Below are 26,871 nucleotides of genomic sequence, written 5' to 3' on the forward strand. Positions count from 1 at the left end.
GCAGGAGGTGGTCCCCATGTATCCTTCCTTTCCTAAACCCAGGGGGAATGGAGGGAAAGGGGGTGAGAGATGTGTGCTGTTTTAACAGCTCACCCTCTAAGGGGCCCTAAAGTGCCAAGTCAAGCTGCCAGCCTCCAGAGATTAGAATTATATGATACTTTGAAGATAAATGTGCTGCAGGGGATAGAAGCCAGAACCATAGGGAAGCAGTAGAGGAGGAGAAGGGGTTTAGAGAATATTAATATATTATTAAGAGTTAAAAGCTGATCCAGAGCACATCATAGTTACAGGCTGAAAAGGGAGTTCTGCTGATGAGCAGGAAGTCTGCCTGGCTGGAACTGAGTATAAGAATAACCGTTACTTTAAGAGCTGCTGCTGCTTTTTCTTTGTCTAGCTTTCTGGTAAAGGCAACATCAATTTTATAAAGGGGACAACAGAGGGAGAAGAGGGGATGTGCGTGTGTGTGCGCACGTGTGCTGTGATCCACAATGGAAAGAGCAGGCCCTTCAGTTATTTTACTAGATTTTAAATGCTTTAAATTTTTTTTTTGTCCTTTTTGTCTTTTAAATACAAAGTCTCAGCTGTCCCAGTGCCCCAAGTCTTCCCTTCCTCTAAGGTCCAGTAGAGTCTGAATCTTCAATCAGAACCTCTGTGGTAGCACCGAGTATATCCGAGTTCATGACCAGCCCTTCAGTGCCCCCACTGCTGCCACTTCCCACAAAGATCTTCCCATCAGCCATCAGGCTCACCCGTTCCGTCCCACTACAATATGACTTTGACATCCCTTCAGCTTCTAGCAGGAGGCACTCTCCAGAAGTGGAGTTTCCCAAGGGCTCAGGAAGAAGAGGAAGACCCTGACCGTCTGCAGGTTGTGTCAGGGACTCTGGATTAGTGCCCAAGATATCTGTGCTGGTGATGAGGGCGCCTGCATTGGCAGCCAGAGCCTCGGCAATCAGCACCTCAGGGTGGCTTTTTGCTTTGTGAGCCACTACGCTGTCCTTCTTCTCAAATTTTTTGCCACAGATATTGCAAGAAAACTGGTAGAAGGAGTCTGCATCGTGCTTCTTCATGTGCCAATTAAGGGATGCCTTTTGCCGACAAGTAAATCCACAGATCTCGCATCTAAGGAGAGTGAAAAAGGAAATGGCTGATCAAATAGAGAAATAAAGAAACCTCTCATTTAGCGTCAGGGTGAGAATTTAGAGGTCACATTTGTAAGCAACAGTCAGTAATATATACTTCATGTGAAAGATTAGGAAAAGTTAATAGATAGAAAACTAATCTGATCTTTTCCGGTTTGTTTGAAAAAAGAGGAAAATAAAAGAAAAACGTGACTAAGTAGCTCCCCTAATCAATACCCACTCTTTAATTTGGTAAAAGTAAAATAGCAGTGCCAGCTGAAATGTCTGTAAAGGGTCTAACCCTCAAGTGGGGTATAGGCACTTAGACCCCAGATGTTCACCAGTAAATAAGTACTCACTGTAATGGCTTCTCGCCAGTGTGAATCATCCGGTGCACTGCCAGATTGTGGGAACTCTTGAAGGCTCGAGCACAGTATTCACAGATATAATCTCGTTGATCTAAGAAGAAAAATAATGTGGTTATTTAGTGTTCCATTTAGAATCCGTCTTAAGTATTTTTTCCTAACTTACAACAAGTAAGCAGATGATCAGGCAGGTGAATTTCGAGGAAAAGCAATACTGTTTTTAATGTATAACCACTTTGGATAAACAAAACTTTAAATAATATCATTTTTATCTCTTTTTAGTCCATTCATTCAGTAGCATATGAACCTATTTTAAAAAACAAAAATAAAAAACACAGCTAGACAGAAATATGAGAACTGGAATCCAATTTTACCAGTAATCCAGACCTTGGATAAATTGGTTAGCAAGTAAACAACTGTATTTTACACAGCTTTTATTCTTAAAACAGCTTTTTTCACAGACTGTGAAAGCTGAATGCTTATATATAAAGAATCTGGCGTTCAACAACAACAACAAAAGAAGCTGGCATTCCCTAAAGAAAAGTGACCCACATATAAAGTGCTACTCATATCTTCTATTTCAGATTTTTTAAAAAGTTACCCAAGATAAACAATTTAAACTTCTCTTAAAAATTCTATGGGGCAAAGGAACACTGGACTTAATTTCTTATCAACTGGTTGGGGAGAAATTTGACAAACAGATGCTCAACATACATTTGTTGAATAAATGGCCACTACCCATTTTCTACGCCTTTCACTTAAAAATTACTAGAAATAGTCACAGTAAAAACACAAGGATAAGTTAAAAGGCAAACAGTATCCAATTTAATCTTACATTCCATCCCAAACAGTTCTAAAACCAAGTGTGGGAGAAGAGTCAAGTTTTTCTCAAACTTGAATGTACTGAGAACTCACCTGGGGATCTTATTAGATGCAGATGCTGATTCAGTTGGTCTAAGGCAAGGCCTGAGATTCTCCATCTCTAAATGGAGCTAAAGTGGTGCCAATGTTTGCTTGTCTATGTTCTACATAATGAGTGGTAGGGTCTAAAAATGCATACTTCTAACTCAGGGACAATTTCTTAGTATCTCTCAGGTCTTGTTCACTTTTCCAGCTCCACAGTCGCATGACAAACCCATGTGGGGCATTCCACTTGCTTAAATAAATTATATTTTCAAGGGAGCCAGTAAACACTAATTTGGAAAAGGAAAACTCTCTAACACTGACATCATAAAACTGTATCAACCAAATATAAATATCTAGAATGGACTGAATTTCTAAAACACTGTTTGTCATAGTAGGCTTGTAATATTTAACTAAAACAGTCTAAACTGGTTTTCAGAAATTACTCTTCTATAGGATAAAACAGTGTAGCAGGGAGAAGGAGTGGAGAAATGGCAGCTTCTATCAAGAAACAGTGGAGACAGCATACTCTCTGAAGAAACATAGTGTAATGCAAAGACAGTAGACTTTGGAGTGATTAAGACCTGAGTTTAAATTGTGGTGCTATCAGGTGCCCGGCCCTGTGCAGTAAACAGCACTTTATAGGTTATCTCATTTCATCCTTGTAATAACTCAGTGTTATTGGTAACATTATTAGCTTTATTTTACAAATGAGGAAAAGTGAGAAGAAATTAAGTAACGTTCCTAAGTCACACATTTAGTAAATGATGGAAAGGGTATATATATGACACTGACCATATGACCTTGTGCAAGAGACATGAAATCTCTGCTACTGGAATTCCTAGTCTTACCCTCCAAGGATTATTAAGAATATAACATATAACAAATAATCAAGTGTCTGGCATGTGCTCAATTACCACCAATACCCAGCCCAATTTGTTCCTATTAGCTACACTGCACTGAGACTGTCAAGTGGATAAAATGAATGAGGTCTGAATCCATTCTATAACATGTATTACAAAGACATTCAGTTTCTCTTTTTGAGTCAATAGCTCCGACAGGAGGTTACATGTGAATTCAGTAGCTAGCCTTTACGATTCCAACAGGAGCAGAAGTCGGGAGCTTCTCAGTAGGTAACATGAACTCTGAGCAGACCTCCTTCCCGTTTCAGCTTTCTCCACATACTCCTCATTTTCAGTCCAGGTAGTTACTACGAGTATCTATTTACCTGAGGCAGAATTAGAAAACCCCAGTTCTGCTAAAAACTAGCTGTGTGACCACAGGCAAGTTACCTAATGTTGCTCAGACTCTGGTTTCTTAGCTGTAAAACAAACTTGGTGATGCTGAATCAGTGAATTTAGCTACTTGATAAACATTTTATTTAAAAAATACCTGTATGATGTTTGGCATGTCGTAGAAGTTGCTTCTGGAGCCTGAAGAGTCGTCCACAGGAGGGATGGGGACATACGTATTTCTTCTTCAGCAAATGCTGATATTTAATGTGGTGCTAAAACAGTAAAAGAAAGTGAAGGGGGATAAAAATTAAGGATTCCAGAAAGCTTAGCTTAGCTCATTCCTTTGCTAAGTCAAAAGTGCTGAAGGAACACCAAATACTCTGTATATGAACAGGAACCAGTATAATAAAATGATTACAGGGCTTCCCTGGTGGTGCAGTGGTTGAGAGTCCGCCTGCCGATGCAGGAGACACGGGTTCGTGCCCTGGTCCGGGAAGATCCCACATGCCGCGGAGCGGCTGGGCCCGTGAGCCATGGACACTGAGCCTGCGTGTCCGGAGCCTGTGCTCCGCAACGGGAGACACCACAGCAGTGAGAGGCCCGCGTACAGCAAAAAAAAAAAAAAAAAAAAAAAGATTACGAACATAGGCTACAGAAACAGATAGATGGTGATTCCAGTCTGGGTCTGTCATTCACTAGCGGCATGATCTTAGACTATTAATACTTCCATATGGAAGTATTATATGGAGGTAATGATAACTGTGTTGTAGTGTTGTTGTGGGAATACAGAGATCATATATTGTACGGTGCTTAGTGCAGCAAATAGTACATGACAAAAGAAGCGTAGCTATCATTATTATAATAGAACCAGAATCAGAAAGTAAGGCCTTAGTCTTATGTTATACTTGCTGCTAAATAAAGATCAAACACTTCCTAAGCTTTAGTAATTAGTATTTCACCTTCATGTTTTCTGCCAGACCTAAGTACAAGCTGTATCTTTACTCATTAAAAAAAATATGGGACTTCCCTGGTGGCACAGTGGTTAAGAATCCGCCTGCCAATGCAGGGGACATGGGTTCGAGTTCTGGTCCGGGAAGATCCCACATGACATGGAGCAACTAAGCCCATGCACCACAACTACTGAGCCTGTGCTCTAGAGCCCGCGAGCCACAACTACTGAAGCCCGCACGCCTAGAACCCGTGCTCCGCAACAAGAGAAGCCACCGCAGTGAGAAGCCTGCGCACCACAACAAAGAGTAGCCCCCGCTCGCCACAACTAGAGAAAACTCGCACGCAGCAACGAAGACCCAAAGCAGCCAAAAATAAATAAAATAAAATAAAAAATTTAAAACATGCAGAATGCACAGCAATTTATATAAAATTACTTTTTAAAAACCCTGCTCACTTAAAAAAACAAAAAACCTAAAAACTAAACATTTTAGAATTTATTCTAAATAGGATTCAAAAAGTCACTGGTTTTAGTTGCTAATTTTATTCTTTAAAAATACACATTAAAATAAAATCTGTTCCACTGTGTCTTGGTGTGTTGTTATGCAATCATTTCTTGTATCAGGAGTATTTACACCATGAAAAACACTGGAATATTCCAAGATTCCAAGATCCCAAGGAAATATTTAAGCTCAGGTTCTAAATCACTTAAAAAAAAAAAACAACAGAAACTCAACTGAAGTAATTTGATGTTTACAAAAAGATTTTCCTTGACATTACACATTTAATGAAAAAGCCTACACAAGTCCACAAATTGTAAACTCTCATGAAGAATGAGAACTGGTAATGGAACGTAACCTGCAAGGCTGCCTTATTTAACAACTTCACTGACCTGCAAATAGCGAGGGTGAGCAAGAACAGTTCCACATCCTTCCATCTCACAACGGACATACTGGATTGGAGGCTTTTTTCTATTAGCAATATGTAGGAGAAAAGTTAGCAACAGAAAAGAGGCAGTCTGCACAGTGGCCAAACTGCACTATAGGGAATAGGTATTTTACAGTTTGAAGAATTAAAATCTCTAAGTTTATAGCTTGCACAGAATTTATGTTAGAAGTAACCAAAAATTGCCAGATGTTTAGAGTTTTTGAAAAAGAGCACAAAACAAACTAGTAACTCCCCAAAAGGCAACGAAGTGTTAAAATTTTTAGAAACTTTAAGATCCTGCAATGGAAATAAAAACATAGTAACTCTGCATCAAGGACACTAATGAAGTTGCTTTTGTGAAATTTTTAACTAGCCATTCCCACAGGATAATTATGAGGGCTGAACATGTGAGTGAAGTGCCCACCACCAGAAAGAAGGCACAACACAGCATGAGTATAAATTACTCACCTCCTTTTGGGTAATCGTGGACTTTTGTCATCTTTTCGCCTTCTTCCTCTCCTATAATTAAAGAGCAGAGTAACTGTCCACATATTTCAGATTGAAGCTTATATAGTAAAGGAGAGCTGAGGACATACCCTCAAGTCCAAAGAGCAGGTGGCAGAAACATAGGATAACCCAGAATACATAAAGCCAAAGACATATCTGGCAAACCAAAGATTTCACTCTGAAGCAATTTCACTCACAAGTAAGTCTGCACCACAAGTTAAAATATATACCTTTCATAAACTACACATTTCTAATGGAAGATTTGGATAAACCTCAAGGTTACTACTTGAAGACTTGTTTCAGTGAAAAGTCTATCACTTATATTTAATCAATTTGAAAAGTAGAATAAATGAGTCTATTATCTAAAAACCCTAAGAACATAAACTATACTCTCCTTGCAATAGAGACAAAAGCCTACACACTTAAAAAAAGCTATTTCTGCAACAGGAAATAATTGCTAGCCAAAAGTTTTCACCTGATCAAGCTTATTACATCATTTGCTTTATTGCCCCTCTTCTGAGGATCCGTATTTGCCATACTTTTCTTGCTACCTCTACCTCCTCAGCATCCCTATAGCTATTATTGTCCTACCCACTCAACTGAACGTCTCTTAAGTATTGCTTTGAATTAAACTTTTGAAGCTTTTGAGCAGAGTCTTTCCAATGAAATTGTCAGCTGCTTGAGACAGCAATTATGTATATGTCAATATCATTCCTCACACTCCTACCCTTTTTCCATTAGTGGCTTGAAAATCTGTTAAATTTCCATTTTTTGTAGGAATTGCCTACTCACTTCCTAGGAGGCTCCTCATCTTCTCTAATTTCATTCTCTTCTTCTTTCACCTCTACCTCTACTTCCACTTTTATTTCTTTCTTCTCTTTCTCTTCTTTCACCTTCCCTGATTTTCTCCGTGGCTTTGGGGTTTCCCTGAAAATACAAATACATTTCAATACTGGTATCCAGCAAAGGACCCTTTCAAGGACAACTGTGACAAAAGGGTAAAGCCAGGAGTTATCAATGATTTATTATAAAATTATGCTCCTCAGGCTTCCCTGGTGGCACGGTGGTTAAGAATTGCCTGCCAATTCTGGTCCGGGAAGATCCCACATGCTGCGGAGCAACTAAGCCCGCACGCCGCAACTACTAAAGCCCACAAGCCTACAGCCCACGCTCCGCAACAAGAGAAGCCACTGCAATGAGAAGCCCGTGCACCGTAACAAAGAGTAGCCCCTGCTTGCCACAACTAGAGAAAGCCCACGCACAGCAATGAAGACCCAACGCAACCAAAAATAAATAAATTAAATAAATTTAAAAAAAAGAATATCTTCATAATATATAAAATGAATAAATGCAAAATTTAAAAAATTTTAAAAAATAAAATAAAATTATGCTCCTCAGTCCATGAAATGTGGTTTCCAGCCAGCTATTCCTCATATGTACATCATACATATATTTAGAGCCTATGAGACGACCCATCCCCTCCGCAAGCTAACAATGCCTTAGAATCAAATCCCACTATAGCTGTAAAGAGAAACAAAAGTAAAAAATTCTAAGTATTCAGGAAATTCATGATACCTTAAGATAAAACAGGCAGACATCATAATAATTTGAATATGATCAAAACAAAGTTCTATAAATGGAAGAGAGGGCAGTATGAGGGAGTAATAAGATAATGTTAGATTCGCAAAACAAGTGCCTAATTAATTACTCATTTAAAATTAAGTCCATATCCATTAGTTTGGCAACAAGGTGAAATAAAAGCATGCAACAATGCTTTCCTAACTTATTTTTCACTGACAAATCTGAGACATACCTTTCTAAGTGGGGTTTGTAGGTCTCATCTCTTGGATCATCTTTGAATGGTATTTCTTCTTCACTGATCAACATCTCTTCTTCCTCCTCTTCCTCCTCATCACTGCTAAAAAGAAGCAAACAGAGATTAGAAATTCCAGCTGTACGAATTATATCTGACTTGATTTTATTCAGTAATTTATTTAGAGGTAGCTGAAGATTTACAGTAAGTTATCTAGGATTTTCATTCTTATGGTGTAGTTGGACTGCAATCTAGCTGCTTTATCCTAAAGAATACTTGGAACAAAAAATACATAAATCCTAGACATGCTATCACTTCATTAAATAAAGGCAAGGCAATGATAGCTCAGTGACACTAAGAGTTAAAAACAATTGACAATTGTTTCAAGTAGAAAACAACTTCTGAGTCATGTGATATGAGTGACTGTGTTCTATGGCCCCAAGGGTTTAAATATGAAAAGTTTCTTACCTAATGCCACCTGGAGACTGATGCTCTTCTGCAACATCTAGAAAAAGTCCAAAACAAAACTTTATCTATGTAGGTATAAATATTTTCTCTCTGCAGCCAAGAGACTCAAACCAAATTACTGCCTAGGGTAATTATACAAAAGGAGAATTATCTGCAAAATATCAAAAAGGAATCCTTCCTGTAACACCACACTTACCCCTGAAAGTTAAGCTGTTCTGGTAAATGTTCAACACTACATTTAAAATCAACAGGCAACTGGTTATTAAATAACCATACTCTATATTCACTGTACCATAATCAAGCTGATCTGTATTTGGTTCTGACTTGCAGATGAGTTGCAATGAACCAGTCTTGGACCTAGAGCTTCGGGTGTTCTCTGTGTCACGATGCCGAGAGGCAGATGTCCTGGTACTGCTACGCCAGCCCCGGCTAGGCTTAGTTGCAGCAATGGAAACTTCCTGAGGGATGGTAGAACCTTCTTCCTCTTTCTCTTCCTTGGGATCTAAATGAAAACATACACCATTCTTTTAAAGTTTATAGTTAACCAATAACAATCTCTGTATATCTACTATTATAAATATAGTCAATGGAAAGATGATAAATGTTTTTTTCTCCCCCCGCCCCGGGGGGGGGAACCTCAGAATTTTACTGATATAATAGAAACAACAAGATGAGAGGAAAATTTGATAAAACTTATCCTTATTGTCATCAGTCTAAAGAAAAAACTCTGTATGTTGCAAAGTAGTCACTTTACGTTTATAGTATATTTTATATATATACTAAAAAATAACGCTAAGAGAAATATACCTAAGATCTAACCTTTTGTTCTATATTTTAACCTTTAGATCTAAGACAGAAGAAACTAAATTGAGTGAGTGGTCCCAAAAAGATGACCAGATCTACTATAAGAAAGAAGCATATGTCTAGACGATTTAATAATCAAATAACGCTTCAAGTAAGTACTGAAGGGGAATTCCATGAAGAGGAATTCCATGGTAGGAATGCCTTCCCTTGATTCTATTCAATAATTTTACTTAGTAAAAGTGAGCCTATATTGACCATGGAAGATCCTTTCAATAATCTCAGAATGGAAGTCCTTTCTAAGAATAGCACAGAATTTTAGGTCTTAAGACTGATACATCTGACTATATAAACATAAAGTTTTCTGCATGGCAAATTCCTCTATAAGCAAAGTCTAACAGCCCAACAGAGAAATGGCAACTCAGTAAAAACATATGGTTTTCAGATATATGAAGAAACAAAAACAATTGACAACAAAGCTCAATCCACTCATAACAAGAGAAACTCAAATGAAAATCATATTGCTGTAGTATTGTTCCCCTAGCATATTGGCAATGATCCAGATGTTTGTATTGGCAAGGCTGTAGGAAAATAGGAACTCTTAATAGAGATAACAATGTGAACACCAGCAAAACCTTTCTATAAAGGACAATTTGGCAACATCTATCAAAATTATAAGTACATATACCTTTTCACATTAATTTCAACTACTAGGAATTTATCCTACAAAACTATAATCACACTTATAAAACCCACATCCATAAAATGTCCAAATATTTATATATATGTGTGTATACCCGTGGTATAAATAAATCAATCTATCTATTTATATCTATATATCACAACACTTCTGGACAGATTTCAAAAAACTGAGATAAATACTGGTCACCTTCCAGGGAAGGTCCAAAAATACTTCCAGTAATTCCACCTCAAAGTATCTACCCTAGGAAAATAAACTGGCACATGGAGGTTCACTATAACATGTTTATAATAGCCAAGAGATGGAAACAACTTAACTCTCCACATTAAGGAGCCACTGTTTATTAAATAAACCATGATATATCATCAAGATAGAATAAAACATATGGAGGTATCTGTAAAGAATGACATGGAATTACTGGCAAAAATGTTGTTAAATGGAAAAAATAAAACTTCATACACACACACACATATAGTATGGTAATTTTTTTTGCTTAACCTTTAAAAAAATGATCTGAAAAACTATAGTTTCTTCCACTGTGGAACAAGGTGGTGACTGGGGGATATTTCAGCTTTAACTACATTGTTTGAAAGTTTTATGAGAACATATTAAGGTAATGAAATAACATTCATTTGAAATGCAGATATGAATAGCAGTGGGAACTTTAAAAAAACAGACATAATTATTAAATCAGATATATGTTTCCTTTGATTTTCCTTTCACCATTAAAATGCCTTTCTTACCTTTCTACTATCTGAGCTACTTCAAGTATCAAAATAATAATAATAATAATAAAAAGTTTACAGTTGAAAATATCTTAAAGATTAACTAGTCTAAGTACAATCCAATGAATTTTCCCCTTAAAGTAACTGGAATGCCAATGAAGACAACTTGTTCAAGATTACAAAGTTATCTAAGCAGACCTGGATTTAAAAATCCTGTCTTGAGACTAGTAATCAAGGACTTTTACATGTAGGTCATGGGTGCTTTTAAGAAAATTTCTTCAAAGGGAGCAATTCAATACCCTCCATAAAGTACTGAACATTAAATAATGAAGAGAAAATTATTTCTTTTACTCAACCCAGCTATGCTAATTTGGACTTTAAACCTATTTCATAACTTCCTATACTCAATAAAGCTCTTTTATACTTCATGATGAAAGGACTGTATGCCCACATCTTATCATACTGTGGATATTATCCACTGGACAAATAACAGCAATTTGATGAGAACTGCTTATCCTTATAAAGCATAATAGCCTATTTTATTGAATAACATACCCATTCTGTAAAACTCTATACTTTAAAAAAAAAGCATTGTCAGAGAGGGACATCAGCAAAAATGTCCCTTGTCAGGAACACACACACACACCACACACCTGCCACAATCAACTTTGTAAGAACTCTGGGATATAGTCATAGGTTTACAGCAACCAAGTAAACACTGAAGCAAGAAAAAAGTTAAACAAGCCATGTAAGGAAATCTCTGTCAAATCACACATTGGGCACAAGCTTAACCAAACAGAGCCTTTAGAGAGACCACACATGACAAAGAATATGATTTTTAAAAATATGCTCAAACAGCTAAAGGAAGTCACTGACAAAGGGCTAAAGGAAATCAGAAGAATGATGTCTCAACAAATAGAAAAGTGCCAACAAAAAGACTAATTATAAAAAGGAACAAAACAGAAATTCTAGGGCTGAAAAGTATAATATCTGAAATGAAAAATTGATTGAAGGGTTTCATTAAACAGCAGATTTGAGAAAGGAGACAAATCAGCAAACTTTAAGATAGGTCACAACTACAGAATCTAGTCCGAAGAATAGAAAGAAAAAAATGAAGAAAAATTAACAGAGACTAAGAGACCTGTGGGGGACCATTAAGGAAATCAACATACAGAGTCCCAGAAGGAGAGCAGAGAATGGAGCAGAAAGAATACTTGGAGAAATAAAGGACAAAAACGCCCCCAAATCTAAAAAAAGACACAAATCTACACAGACAAGAAACTCAACGATCCTACTTCCAAGTAATGTTACATTCACAGGTACTCAACATCTTTTGGGGGGAAACAAACTGATAGCAAGTGGCTCCATCAATATCAGACAAAACAGACTTCAAGCCAAAACACTGTTATAAGAGTCAAAGAAGGGGGCTTCCCTGGTGGCGCAGTGGTTGAGAGTCCGCCTGCCGATGCAGGAGACACGGGTTCATGCCCTGGTCCGGGAAGATCCCACATGCCCCGGAGCGGCTGGGCCCGTGAGCCATGGCCGCTGAGCCTGCGCGTCCGGAGCCTGTGCTGCGCAATGGGAGAGGCCACAACAGTGAGAGGCCCGCATACCGCAAAGAGTCAAAGAAGGACACTGTATATTAATAAAAGAGCCAATCAATCAATAAGATATAAGAATTATAAACCTATACATACCTAATATATGAAGCAAAAAATTACAGAATTGAAGGGAAAAATAGGTATTACTAAAATAATTTGGAAACTTCAATATCTTACTTTCAGTAATGAATAAAATAACTACTCAGAAATTCAAATAGGAAACAGAGGACCTGAGCAACACTATTAAAAAAAAATTAAACCTAACAGATATATAATACTTCACACAAAAACAACAGAACACACCATTTTCCCAAGTACACACAGAAGATTCTCCAGAGTAGACCATATATTAAGCCACTCAAGTAATTTAAAAAGATTGAGGGACTTCCCTGACACTGTGCTTCCACTGCAGGGTGCAAGGGTTCGATCTCTGGTCGGGAACTAAGATCCTGCCTGCCATGGCGTGTGGCCAACCACCACCACCACAACCACAAAACAAAAGAACAACATATCATAAAACATGGGCTGCAGCAAAAGCAGTGTTCTGAGGGAAATTTATAGACATCAATGGCTACATTAAAATAGAAAAAAACCCCACATGTCTAATCAATAACCTAACTTCACACCTTAAAGAAAAAGGGGGCAGAAAGGAGCAAACCAACCCAAAGCTAGCAAAACGAAGGAAATAAAGAGTAGAGCAGAGATATCTAAGAAAATAGTAGACCAACAGAGAAAAATCAATGAAACCAAAAGTTCTTTGAGAAGATCAACAAAATTGACAAACCTTTAGCTAGATGGAGGGGAAAAAAAGAGGAGGCTCAAATTACCAAAAATCTGAACACACTTATAAGAAGTGAAGACACTGAATTAGTTAGTAATCAGAAACCTCGCAGTGAAAGAAAAGGCCAGGAGGAACCACTTCCCAACTCATTCTGTAAGGCCAGCATAACTCTGATACCAGAGCCAAAGACATCACAAGAAAACTACAGACCAATATTCCTGCAAACCAAATCCAGCACATACTAAGACTATGCAGCACATTAAAACTACGATCAAGTGGGATGCATCCCAGGATTATGAGAGCGGTTCAACACACAAAAATCAGTTGATGTAATATACCACATTAATAGAATGAAGGAAAAAAGAACCCACACGATCATCTCAATTGATGCAGAAAAAGCATTTGACAAAATCAACAAACTTTCAAGATAAGAATGCACAATAGGGCTTCCCTGGTGGCGCAGTGGTTGAGAGTCCGCCTGCCGATGCAGGGGACACGGGTTCGTGCCCCGATCTGGGAAGATCCCACGTGCCGTGGAGTGGCTAGGCCCGTGAGCCATGACTGCTGGGCCTGCACGTCCGGAGCCTGTGCTCCGCAACAGGAGAGGCCACAACAGTGAGAGGCCTGCGTACCGCAAAAAAAAAAAAAAAAAAAAAAAAATGCACAATAAACTAGGAATAGACTAGAACTTCCTCAACCTGATAAAAGGCATTTATCAAACCCCTAGAGCTAATAAACTCACTGGCAAAAGACTGAAAACTCTTTCCCTAAGATCAGAAACAAAATAAGGATGCCCTTTCCCTCCACTTCTATTTAACACTGTACTGAAGTTCCAGTCAGAGCATTAGGCAAGAGAGAAAAAGGGCACATAAATAGGAGGAGGAAGTAAAACTCCTCTATTTGCAAATGAAATGACCTTATTTCTAATGAATCTGCAAAAAAAAAACCAAACTATTAAAGGTAATACACAAATTTAGCAAAGTTGCAGAATACAAGATGAACAGACAAAAATTACTTTAACCATACCAGCAATGAGCAATCCAAAAAGGGAGTTAAGAAAATGATTCCATTTACAATTCAATCAAAAAGAAAAAAACTACTTAAATATTGCTAAAATGGCAATATTCCCCAAATAGATCTACAAATTGAATATAATCCCTATCAAAATCTCAGCTTCCTTTTTCACAGAAATTGAAAATGTGATCCTGAAATTCATATGAAAATGCAAGGCGCCTACATTAGCCGCAACAATCTTAAAAGTGAATTGGAGGACTCACTTCGTCCAATCTCAAAACTTACTACAAAGCTACAGTAATCAATCAGTACTACAGTGTGGGACTGGCATACGGATGGACATAAAGACCAATGGAATTGTACTGAGAGTCCAGATATAAACCCATATGTCTATGGTCAAATAATTTTCGACGTGGTTGCCAAGATCATTAACAGGGAAAGAATAGCTTCTTCAACAAATGGATATCTACATGCAAAGAATGAAGCTGGACCCTTACCTTATACTATACACAAAAATTAACTCAAAATGGATCAAAGACCTAATTGTAAGAGCTAACACTAAGTAACTCTTAGAAATGAAGAAAATCTACAGAATGGAAAAAAATATTTGCAGGTCATACATCTAGAGTCTGATATCCAGAATATAAAAAACTCTCAATTTAACAACAAAAGACAAACCATCCAATTAAAAAATGGGCAAAGAAGTTGAACAGTTATTTCTCTGAAGAAGATATACAAATGGCCAAAAGTCACAAAAAAAGATGCTCAATATAAGTCATTAGTGAAATGCAAATCAAAACCACAATGAGATTACCACTTCATACACACTAGGATGGCTACAATAATAATTTTAAAAATGAGAAATAACAAGTGTAGGAGAGAATGTGGAGAAATTGGAACTTGTACATTGCTGGTGGGAGTGTAAAATGGTGCAGCCACTGTGGAAAATATCTGGTAGTTCCTCAAAAAAAAATAAACATAGAATTACCATACTATCTGGCAATTCCAAATGGAGTATTTCCATACAAAGGAATGAAAATATTTATACATGCTACAACATGGATTAACCTCAAAAATCTTATGCTAAGTGAAAGAAGCCAGACTCAAAACAAAAAACCTCACATATTGTATGTACAAGTCTATATATAAGATGTCAAAAAAGACAAATCTATATAGACTGAATTACACACTGAAAAATGTGTGAATTTTAAGGTATGTAAATTATGCCTCAATAAATATTAATAAAATATGCACTGCAGCACTAGTCATAAAGGCCAATAACTGAAAACTACCCAAATGCCCATCAATAGTAAAATGGATAAATTGTGATACATTCCCCCCCAATGGAACACTACATAGCAATGAAAATAAAAAATCTATAACAAATACAACATAGAAGAATGTCACATACAGTGAGCTAAAGAGGCCCTACAAAAAGAGAACATAATGTATTATTCCATTTATATAAAATTCAAAAACTTGCACAACTAGTTTGTGCTGTTCAAAGTCAGAATGGTGGTTACACATAGGTGTGGTTGATCATGTTCTGTTTCTTGAGCTGGGTAATGGTTACATGACTGGACTTGCTTTGTGAATATTCATGAAGCAGTACACTTCCAGTAAGTGTACCTTTGTATACGTATGGTATGTCTTGAGCAGCCAATCAATCAGTAAATAAAATCACCTGTAATGGGGGGGACACCTGAGAAATATCAAATGTCCTTCAATCAAGTAATAGTTAAATAAACACAGAACATACATGTGTAGTAGTCATGGTTGGATGCCCACCAAGTATCTAATTCATCTCTTCCTCTCTCCTTAAAGAACCAAATCCACTATTAAAAAGAGGGTAAGCTAATGGTTTTGAAAGTGTAGTTTGCAACCTCCTATGGGTCCCCAATACCCTTTCAAGAAGTTTTCAAGGTCAAAATTCTTCACAAAAAAACCTCATGTGATTTTGATTTGGATTATACTGCATTTATAGATCGATATGGGGAGAAATAACATCTTAACAATATTGAATCTTCAAACTCATGAACAAGGCACATCACTCCATTTATTTAGGTTTTTAATTTCACTCAGCAATGTTTTATACTTTTCAGTGTATAGGTATACTTCACATCTTTTATCAGATTCATCCCTAAGTATTTTGTACTTTTGATACTATTGTAAAAGATATTTTTAAAACTTTATAATTTCAATTTTTTGTTGCTAATACACAGAAATACAATTGATTTTTGTATGTTGATCTTATATCCTGTGGGGTGACTTCAAGAGGCCTTGCAGCTTTTGGACCATTGACCTGCACCTACCATGACATGAAAATGTCTGAACTGAAAGGCCATTGAGGAGAGGGACAACTGAGAAATAACAAATTTTTGTATCTTAAACCACTAAGTTTTTGAATGGTTTGTTATACAACAATGCATAAGAGTTTAGAGTCACAGTAAAGAAAATGGGGTTTAGAAATTCTCAAAGAGGTAAGTTACAAACAGAATCAGTCAATAAGAAGGCAGGATGTAAGTTGGGAGTTCAGGATCCAAGAAGTAAGCCACATGCAAGGAAGCAGGCAGGCAAAAGACAGAACCTCAGTTACCTCTAAGGGAATTAACTGCACTGAAGCTAAGGGGGTATTTGCCTGGATGTAGTTAGATCAACCTGGTTAGTTTTAATTCAGAGGAGCTTGATCCTTCTTGGATTTAAAAGGTCAGGGGTCATTAAATCAGAGCTAATTTCTTTTTGTCAGAGGTTCTCATCCACCCATGATCTCAGTGTGAGGATAATGTTATGCTTGCATGTAGAGACGGGTGTCTCTTCAGGGGTTTCAGATTCTTATATGCCGAGTGTAGGCTTGCCCACTCAGGACCTTAGGCTTCTTCTGCTTCAGTTTTCTTCTACCAGGGTATTCTGTTGCAACTCTCAATTGGTTCTGGCAGGGAAAGGAATCTCAATATAAAATCATTATTACATATAACAGAATAAACTATGTTGAGATGGTTCAGATATGTTGAATCATAATCAGCAAATCGTTATAAAGTTATTTTTTTATATGTAAGGAACAGAAAGACTCATTTACCTGAGTGATGAAACATCCCATAACTGAAAGGAGCTGATAATCAAGGCTTTCTAAGCCTATGTCACAATCCACACTAACCATAAATGAGGTATGTCTGCACTTCAGGAAGAACCACAGGAGGTCTGGATGTTTGAATTAGAAAAATGGTTTAAAGGTTATGGGGCACTGCCAACATGGAACAAGATGCTGAGCTGATCATTCTCATACTGAGAGAAATAATATGGTTCCTGTTACCTTAAGATAAAGGGCTAGGAAGGAAATAGGATAGATAAAATGCCTATCTAAAGTACTGTCAGCCTCTTGAGACGTAAGCATTATAATAGTCAGAACTTGGGTTTCGGAAACCTGACTGTACTACTCTCTGTGTATTTCGATAATTAGCTCTACTTTGTTTTCCATAAATAATTAGTAAAGCCCATTTTGAAATATTAGCCAATCTCAGCAATATTAAAAGAAGTCAGTGAAAGCGAGTCCTTTTAAAAAAAACTTATATTTAAGCCAACTTTAGAAGAGTATCATTAATACGTGAAGTAGAGTCTTTTAGCTAAATCTGACAGCATACCTGAGGGTTAAGAATGGAAGTATACGTGCCTTTTTTAACTTAGAGATTTTTCTTCCAGAGTTCTTTTCTATTCAAAACTTACAGTATTTTATTTTCACTAGGAAACCAGGTTATCAACAAAGAAACTCAAAATGTTTCAAGAAAGAACTGTGAAGACAATGTTCTGTACATCCTTTGCACAGAAACTCAAATGGTAAAAATTAAGTTAGATTTTTCTCATTAGAGTGGGGAAAAAAAGATGGGAATTCCTGTTCTATATATTAAAAGATGACACAAATATTGTTTAAAAGTACTGGAAATGAGAGGATAAGAAATAATCAAAGGTATTCCAACTCAGGAAAACAGAAACACTCTGATGAAATTAAAGCTATGAAAGTTATTAACTAGATAAGGCAAATAGTCAAAACTTTAAACAATCTAAGTAAATTCACAGATCTGTTATGAACTCATTTGGTGATTCTGTCTAGGCAATCTTTTCCAAACATCACTACTCCGTAACAGGAAGAGTAACTAAAAACAGTAAAATGATTTTGAATAAAAGATGAGACCCAAACTTTTATACAATCAAATTTTCAAGCACCCAGGATTCCAAGCTGTTTCCCATAAGCTCCAATTTCATGAGCTATTCTTTAAAGGGAGGAAAAAAAAAAAAAAAAAAGGGAGGGGGTGTCTTATAGGTAATTGCTGTATATTTTGGTATTTACATTGCATAGAACCCGAAATCAAAGTCTCTGAGAAGTCCTGCAATAAATAACTTTGATGACTCAAACACTGCCCACATTTATTTGACTCTGTAATATTTGTTATTATTCCATGAAACTCTTGAAACATTTAATAAAGATTAAGATACTACTGTCTCCTTTTTTACGATTTAGCTTGGGCAGTTCTGGTTGGAGGTTTGAAAAGTGAAAGAAATTAAAATTAGCAGACAAAATAACACTGGGATTATTAATAATTACATTTAGTCAAACCACTCCTTTATTTCATTACCTTAAGTATAACACTGGTTCAAAACAGAGACCAGAATGAAAACATAAAGCCAAGTTAAAAAGGCATTAGCCAGGCTCCATCCCTCAGAATTTCTGCTAACATTCTTGGAAGCTCCACAATGATGATGATAATCTCTGGCAGTGGTAAACCAAGCTTTCATTTTTTTTTTTTTATTAGTTTCTGCTTTATAACAAAGTGAATCAGTCATACATATACATCTGTTCCCCCATCCCTTCCCTCTTGCGCCTCCCTCCCTTCCACCCTCCCTATCCCACCCCTCCAGGCGGTCACAAAGCACTGAGCTGATCTCCCTGTGCTATGCGGCTGCTTCCCACTATCTATCTACCTTACGTTTGGTAGTGTATCTATGTCCATGCCTCTCTTTCGCTTTGTCACAGCTTACCCTTCCCCCTCCCCATATCCTCAAGTCAATTCTCAAGTAGGTCTGTGTCATTATTCCTGTTTTACCCCTAGGTTCTTCATGACATTTTTTTTCTTAAATTCCATATATATGTGTTAGCATACGGTATTTGTCTTTCTCTTTCTGACTTACTTCACTCTGTATGACAGACTCTAGGTCCATCCACCTCATTACAAATAGCTCAGTTTTGTTTCTTTTTATGGCTGAGTAATATTCCATTGTATATATGTGCCACATCTTCTTTATCCATTCATCCGATGATGGACACTTAGGTTGTTTCCAGCTCCGGGCTATTGTGAATAGAGCTGCAATGAACATTTTGGTACATGTCTCTTTTTGAATTATGGTTTTCTCAGGGTATATGCCTAGTAGTGGGATTGCTGGGTCATATGGTAGTTCTATTTTTAGTTTTTTAAGGAACCTCCATACTGTTCTCCATAGTGGCTGTACCAATTCACATTCCCACCAGCAGTGCAAGAGTGTTCCATTTTCTCCACACCCTCTCCAGCATTTATTGTTTCTAGATTTCTTGATGATGGCCATTCTGACTGGTGTGAGATGATATCTCATTGTAGTTTTGATTTGCATTTCTCTAATGATTAATGATGTTGAGCATTCTTTCATGTGTTTGTGGGCAGTCTGTATATCTTCTTTGGAGAAATGCCTATTTAAGTCTTCTGCCCATTTTTGGATTGGGTTGTTTGTTTTTTTGCTATTGAGCTGCATGAGCTGCTTATAAATTTTGGAGATTAATCCTTTGTCAGTTGCTTCATTTGCAAATATTTTCTCCCATTCTGAGGGTTGTCTTTTGGTCTTGTTTATGGTTTCCTTTGCTGTGCAAAAGCTTTGAAGTTTCATTAGGTCCCATTTGTTTATCTTTGTTTTTATTTCCATTTCTCTAGGAGGTGGGTCCAAAAGGACCTTGCTGCGATTTATGTCATAGAGTGTTCTGCCTATGTTTTCCTCTAAGAGTTTGATAGTTTCTGGCCTTACATTTAGGTCTTTAATCCATTTTGAGCTTATTTTTGTGTATGGTGTTAGGGAATGATCTAATCTCATACTTTTACATGTCCCTGTCCAGTTTTCCCAGCACCACTTATTGAAGAGGCTGTCCTTTCTCCACTGTACATTCCTGCCTCCTTTATCAAAGATAAGGTGACCATATGTGCGTGGGTTTATCTCTGGGCTTTCTATCCTGTTCCATTGATCTATCTTTCTGTTTTTGTGCCAGTACCACACTGTCTTGATTACTGTAGCTTTGTAATATAGTCTGAAGTCAGGGACCCTGATTCCTCCAGCTCCGTTTTTCGTTCTCAAGATTGCTTTGGCTATTCGGGGTCTTTTGTTTTTCCAAACAAATTTTGAAATTTTTTGTTCTAGTTCTGTGAAAAATACCAGTAGTAGTTTGATAGGGATTGCACTGAATCTGTAGATTGCTTTCGATAGTAGAGTCATTTTCACAATATTGATTCTTCCAATCCAGGAGCATGGTATATCTCTCCATCTGTTTGTATCATCTTTAATTTCTTTCATCAGTGTCTTATAATTTTCTGCATACAGGTCTTTTGTCTCCTTAGGTAGGTTTATTCCTCGATATTTTATTCTTTTTGTTGCAATGGTAAATGGGAGTGTTTTCTTGATTTCACTTTCAGATTTTTCATCATTAGTGTACAGGAATGCCAGAGATTTCTGTGCATTAATTTTGTATCCTGCTACTTTACCAAATTCATGGATTAGCTCTAGTAGTTTTCTGGCAGCATCTTTAGGATTCTCTATGTATAGTAACATGTCATCTGCAAACAGTGACAGCTTTACTTCTTCTTTTCCAATTTGGATTCCTTTTATTTCCTTTTCTTCTCTGATTGCTGTGGCTAAAACTTCCAAAACTAAGTTGAATAAGAGTGGTGAGAGTGGGCAGCCTTGTCTTGTTCCTGATCTTAGTGGAAATGGTCTCAGTTTTTCACCATTGAGGACGATATTGGCTGTGGGTTTGTCATATATGGCCTTTATTATGTTGAGGAAAGTTCCCTCTATGCCTACTTTCTGCAGGGTTTTTATCATAAATGGGTGTTGAATTTTGTCGAAAGCTTTCTCTGCATCTATTGAGATGATCATATGGTTTTTCTCCTTCAATTTGTTAATATGGTGTATCACATTGATTGATTTGCGTATATTGAAGAATCCTTGCATTCCTGGAATAAACCCCACTTGATCATGGTGTATGATCCTTTTAATGTGCTGTTGGATTCTGTTTGCTAGTATTTTGCTGAGGATTTTTGCATCTATGTTCATCAGTGATATTGGCCTGTAGTTTTCTTTCTTTGTGACATCCTTGTCTGGTTTTGGTATCAAGGTGATGGTGGCCTCGTAGAATGAGTTTGAGAGTGCTCCTCCGTCTGCTATATTTTGGAAGAGTTTGAGAAGGATAGGTGTTAGCTCTTCTCTAAATGTTTGATAGAATTCGCCTGTGAAGCCATCTGGTCCTGGGCTTTTGTTTGTTGGAAGATTTTTTTTTTTTTTTTTTTTTTTTTTTTTTTTTTTTTTTTTTTTTTTTTGCGGTATGTGGGCCTCTCACTGTTGTGGCCTCTCCCGTTGCTGAGCACAGGCTCCGGACGCGCAGGCTCAACGGCCATGGCTCACGGGCCCAGCCGCTCCGCGGCATGTGGGATTCTCCCAGACCGGGGCACGAACCCGTGTCCCCTGCATCGGCAGGCGGACTCCCAACCACTGCGCCACCAGGGAAGCCCTGTTGGAAGATTTTTAATCACAGTTTCAATTTCAGTGCTTGTGATTGGTCTATTCATATTTTCTACTTCTTCCTGAGTCAGTCTTGGCAGGTTGTGCATTTCTAAGAATTTGTCCATTTCTTCCAGGTTGTCCATTTTATTGGCATAGAGTTGCTTGTAGTAATCTCTCATGATCCTTTGTATTTCTGCAGTGTCAGTTGTTACTTCTCCTTTTTCATTTCTAATTCTATTGATTTGAGTCTTCTCCCTTTTTTTCTTGATGAGTCTGGCTAATGGTTTTTCAATTTTGTTTATCTTCTCAAAGAACCAGCTTTTATTTTTATTTTTATTTTTTTAATAAATTTATTTATTTATTTCTGGCTGCGTTGGGTATTCGTTTCTGTGCGTGGGCTTTCTTCAGTTGCGGCGAGCAGGGGCCACTCTTCATCGCGGTACGCGGGCCTCTCGTTGTGGAGCACAGGCTCCAGATGCGCAGGCTCAGTAGCTGTGGCTCACGGGCTTAGTTGCTCCGTGGCATGTGGGACCTTCCCAGACCAGGGCTCGAACCCGTGTCCCCTGCATTGGCAGGCAGACTCTCAACCACTGCGCCACCAGGGAAGCCCCAGCTTTTAGTTTTATTGATCTTTGCTATCGTTTCCTTCATTTCTTTTTCATTTATTTCTGATCTGATCTTTATGATTTCTTTCCTTCTGCTAACTTTGGGGGTTTTTTGTTCTTCTTTCTCTAATTGCTTTAGGTGCAGGGTCAGGTTGTTTACTCGAGATGTTTCCTGTTTCTTAAGGTGGGATTGTATTGCTATAAACTTCCCCCTTAGAACTGCTTTTGCTGCGTCCCATAGGTTTTGGGTCGTCGTGTCTCCACTGTCATTTGTTTCTAGGTATTTTTTTATTTCCTCTTTCATTTCTTCAGTGATCACTTCGCTATTGAGTAGTGTATTGTTTAGCCTCCATGTGTTTGTATTTTTTACAGATCTTTTCCTGTAATTGATGTCTAGTCTCATAGCACTGTGGTCGGAAAAGATACTTGATAGAATTTCCATTTTCTTAAATTTACCAAGGCTTGATTTGTGACCCAAGGTATGATCTATCCTGGAGAATGTTCCATGAGCACTTGAGAAAAATGTGTATTCTGTTGTTTTTGGATGGAATGTCCTATAAATATCAATTAAGTCCATCTTGTTTAATGTATCATTTAAAGCTTGTGTTTCCTTATTTATTTTCATTTTGGATGATCTGTCCATTGGTGAAAGTGGGGTGTTAAAGTCCCCTACTATGAGTGTGTTACTGTCGATTTCCCCTTTTATGGCTGTTAGTATTTGTCTTATGTACTGAGGTGCTCCTATGTTGGGTGCATAAATATTTACAATTGTTATGTCTTCTTCTTGGATGGATCCCTTGATCATTATGTAGTGTCCTTCTTTGTCTCTTCTAATAGTCTTTATTTTAAAGTCTATTTTGTCTGATATGAGAATTGCTACTCCAGCTTTCTTTTGGTTTCCATTTGCATGGAATATCTTTTTCAATATCTTTTTCCATCCCCTTACTTTCAGTCTGTATGTGTCTCTAGGTCTGAAGTGGGTCTCTTGTAGACAGCATATGTATGGGTCTTGTTTCTGTATCCATTCAGCCAATCTGTGTCTTTTGGTGGGAGCATTTAGTCCATTTACATTTAAGGTAATTATTGATATGTATGTTCCTATTCCCATTTCCTTAATTGTTTTGGGTTCGTTATTGTAGGTATTTTGCTTCTGTTGTGTTTCTTGCCTAGAGAAGTTCCTTTAGCATTTGTTGTAAAGCTGGTTTGGTGGTGCTGAACTCTCTCAGCTTTTGCTTGTCTGTAAACGTTTTAATTTCTCCATCAAATCTGAATGAGATCCTTGCTGGGTAGAGTAGTCTTGGTTGCAGGTTTTTCTCATTCACCACTTTAACTATGTCCTGCCACTCCCTTCTGGCTTGTAGAGTTTCTGCTGAGAGATCAGCTGTTAACCTGATGGGGATTCCCTTGTGTGTTATTTGTTGTTTTTCCCTTGCTGCTTTTAATATGATTTCTTTGTGTTTAATTTTTGACAGTTTGATTAATATGTGTCTTGGCGTATTTCTTCTTGGATTTATTCTGTATGGGACTCTCTGTGCCTCCTGGACTTGATTAACTATTTCCTTTCCCATATTAGGGAAGTTTTCAACTATAATCTCTTCAAATATTTTCTCAGTCCCTTTCTTTTTCTCTTCTTCTTCTGGAACCCCTATAATTCGAATGTTGGTGCGTTTAATGTTGTCCCAGAGGTCTCTGAGACTGTCCTCTGTTCTTTTCATTCTTTTTTCTTTATTTTTCTCTGCATCAGTTATTTCCACTATTTTATCTTCCACCTCACTTATCCGTTCTTCTGCCTCAGTTATTCTGCTATTGATCCCATCTAGAGTATTTTTCATTTCATTTATTGTTTTTAATCAATGCTTGACTCATCTTTAGTTCTGCTAGGTCCTTGTTAACTGCTTCTTGCATTTTGTCTATTCTATTTCCAATATTTTGGATCATCTTTACTATCAGTAGTCTGAATTCTTTTTCAGGTAGACTGCCTATTTCCTCTTCATTTGTTAGGTCTGGTGGGTTTTTATCTTGCTCCTTCATCTGCTGTGTATTTCTCTGTCTTCTCATTTTGTTTAACTCACTGTGTTTGTGGTCTCCTTTTCATAGGCTGCAGGTTTGTAGTTCCCACTGTTTTTGGTGTCTGTCCCCAGTGGCTAAGGTTGGTTAAGTGGGTTGGGTAGGCTTCCTGGTGGAGGGGACTAGTGCCTGTGTTCTGGTGGATGAGGCTGTATCTTATCTTTCTGGTGGACAGGTCCACGTCTGGTGGTGTATTTTGGGGTGTCTGTGGACTTTTTATGATTTTAGGCAGCCTCTCTGCTAATGGGTGGCGTTGTGTTCCTGTCTTGCTAGTTGTTTGGCATAGGGTGTCCAGCACTGTAGCTTGCTGGTCGTTGAGTGAAGCTGGGTGCTGGTGTTGAGATGGAGATCTCTGGAAGATTTTCGCCGTTTGATATTATGTGGAGCTGGGAGGTCTCTTGTGGACCAGTGTCCTGAAGTTGGCTCTCCCACCTCAGAGGCACAGCACTGACTCCTGGCTCCTCAATTTGGGATGATTCGTTGTCTATTCATGTATTCCACAGATGCAGGGTACATCAAGTTGATTGTGGAGCTTTAATCCGCTGCTTCTGAAGCTTTCATGTTTTAAGCAATCACTTCGTGAATGAATTAATAAACACTATTCGCAAAGCAACTTTCCATTCTTTTACATATACCCATCAGGGTTAAGTAAATGTAGTAGTAACAGGGACCTATACTAATATGTTTCTTTACTATTATTTCAGCTTGAAAAATGAACATGGCATTTTGCAATTTAATAATTCAGAAACAACAGCAAGCTGTTTTTTTGTGTGTGCCAAGTCATTTATTCTAACATGTCGAAAGTTCTTATCTTTAGTTGAAGGACAGCACATAATTTCAAGTTGTTTGGAGTAAATAAGAGTAAAAACAATCCTGAAAACATCTTTTCAATGTTAAGAAAACAAAAAGATAGCTGTACCTTTAGAAAATCAACCTCCATTTCTTTATTCACTGACCTAGTTGTATAAGATAAGATATACTTATGTACCTATATATACTGTTCATAGAGTTGAACAGCTACTGTAACAAGTAAACTAATGCAGAGGCTGAGATGGGGGTTGGAGAGTATTTCTTTGAAATTTTACAAACTTAACAACAGCTACCTTTTATTGAGTCCTTACTGGATTCAGTGTACTGGATTATTTGCAATAAAAGGAAGAACTTGAATTCAAACCCTGAGCTCTAAGTCTAGATCCAGAGTATTTAACTAGTGAATTAAAGTGGGATTGATTGAGACTGAATTAACCACAATGCAGTTTTAATCTCTCCTCAACTGCAAAACTGTACATAACACGCCTACCTCTGGTTTAAGAAACTGACACAAAGAGTGATTAATTTATCTCCAGCAGGGTTCAAAATTTCCACCGCATTCTGTGAGCTCACCTCAAGACAACCCAAAATAATTTCTTTAGACGTAGTCTTTAGACACAGGAGGTAATTTTAGCTCTGATAAAGGCAGGTTGCGGTTTTTGGTTTTTGTCTTAATAGAAACTGCTCTGGTACTTGACTGCCACCTGTCTCTACATTTCCCCCTCATCCTAAAATTTCCAAAATGATCTCTGAGTAAGGAACACAAGACTTTCCATTCTTGGCAGACATATTCTAATTTCTAAGTATCAACAGCAACAAAATCCAAAACTTGCTAAACAAAATAGTCATGCACAACTTTCTACACAAAAAACTTGCTTAGTACAAAATACTTACGCCTGGTATACTATCAAATATTAGCTTTAGATTCTAAAATTCAGAGAAAAAAGAAACCTGGTCACTGACGTCTAATTATTTACAAAGCAGCCACCAATTCAAGTTACTGGTTCCTAACCACACTGTCATTCTTCTCAATGGCATAAATTCAGGTTTTACACTTGCCTTATACATATTTGCAAAGCATTCTTTGTAAGAGAAAAGTCTACAGTAAGAATAATAAGTATTTATGTTATATATATATATACATAATGAATTAACTGATCAATCCTTTAGGACTGGACCAAGATCAGACACTGTAAATGAAATATGCTTAAAAGTATCTTTGTTCCAGTTTTAAGAAGGACACTGTGTATCTGAATGCAGCATCAAGGAACACAGCCAATAACTAGGGGAGAAAAATTTAATAAATGAACAACTGGCCCAATATGACAGGGGCAATTTTAATAACCCAATCTGCAAAGCCAGAATAGTCTTTTTAAAAAAGCATTTAAAAGGATAAAGTGAACATCAGCTTCCCTTCATAATCCAGATAAGCAGAAGAGTACATTTAATACATATATTTGGTTTGCTATTTGAAAGACCTAATGACCCGATTTAATTATTCACCAGGCTAAAATCGTAGAAAACTTTTCTCTTCACATTCTTCAAACTGCATTTATAACATGAGTCTCTACAAGCATCAAGAGTTTGTCTATACTTTACTCTCTATACTCTGTATATATACAGTCTATATATACTCTGTCTATATCATTCCTCTGTTACTTTACTGAAAAACCAAATAGTTTTAAAAATTGC

At 37.3% G+C, this 26,871-nt stretch overlaps 1 protein-coding gene across 2 annotated transcripts in view; it reads right to left on the reverse strand.

Annotated features, from left to right (window-relative positions):
- Positions 1-355: 355 nt before the first annotated feature.
- ZFP91 (ZFP91 zinc finger protein, atypical E3 ubiquitin ligase) overlaps positions 356-26,871 on the reverse strand; it is a 32,160-nt gene continuing 5,644 nt past the window's right edge. Inside the window, exons 3-11 of one of the 2 annotated variants that reach the window (XM_079707931.1) lie at positions 8,580-8,789; positions 8,288-8,324; positions 7,820-7,921; positions 6,799-6,933; positions 5,968-6,018; positions 5,465-5,543; positions 3,782-3,896; positions 1,481-1,580; positions 356-1,122 (exon numbers count right to left, since the gene is read on the reverse strand). In XM_079707931.1, the coding sequence (XP_079564057.1) occupies positions 612-1,122; positions 1,481-1,580; positions 3,782-3,896; positions 5,465-5,543; positions 5,968-6,018; positions 6,799-6,933; positions 7,820-7,921; positions 8,288-8,324; positions 8,580-8,789 (1,340 nt within the window). In that variant the 3' untranslated portion in view covers positions 356-611. Of the gene's footprint in view, positions 1,123-1,480; positions 1,581-3,781; positions 3,897-5,464; positions 5,544-5,967; positions 6,019-6,798; positions 6,934-7,819; positions 7,925-8,287; positions 8,325-8,579; positions 8,790-26,871 lie in introns of both variants that reach the window. The other variant, XM_079707930.1, reaches the window with a different exon arrangement.

Source organism: Hyperoodon ampullatus (genome assembly GCF_949752795.1).
Source record: "Hyperoodon ampullatus genome assembly, chromosome: 7".
Classification (NCBI taxonomy): Eukaryota; Metazoa; Chordata; class Mammalia; order Artiodactyla; family Ziphiidae; genus Hyperoodon; species Hyperoodon ampullatus.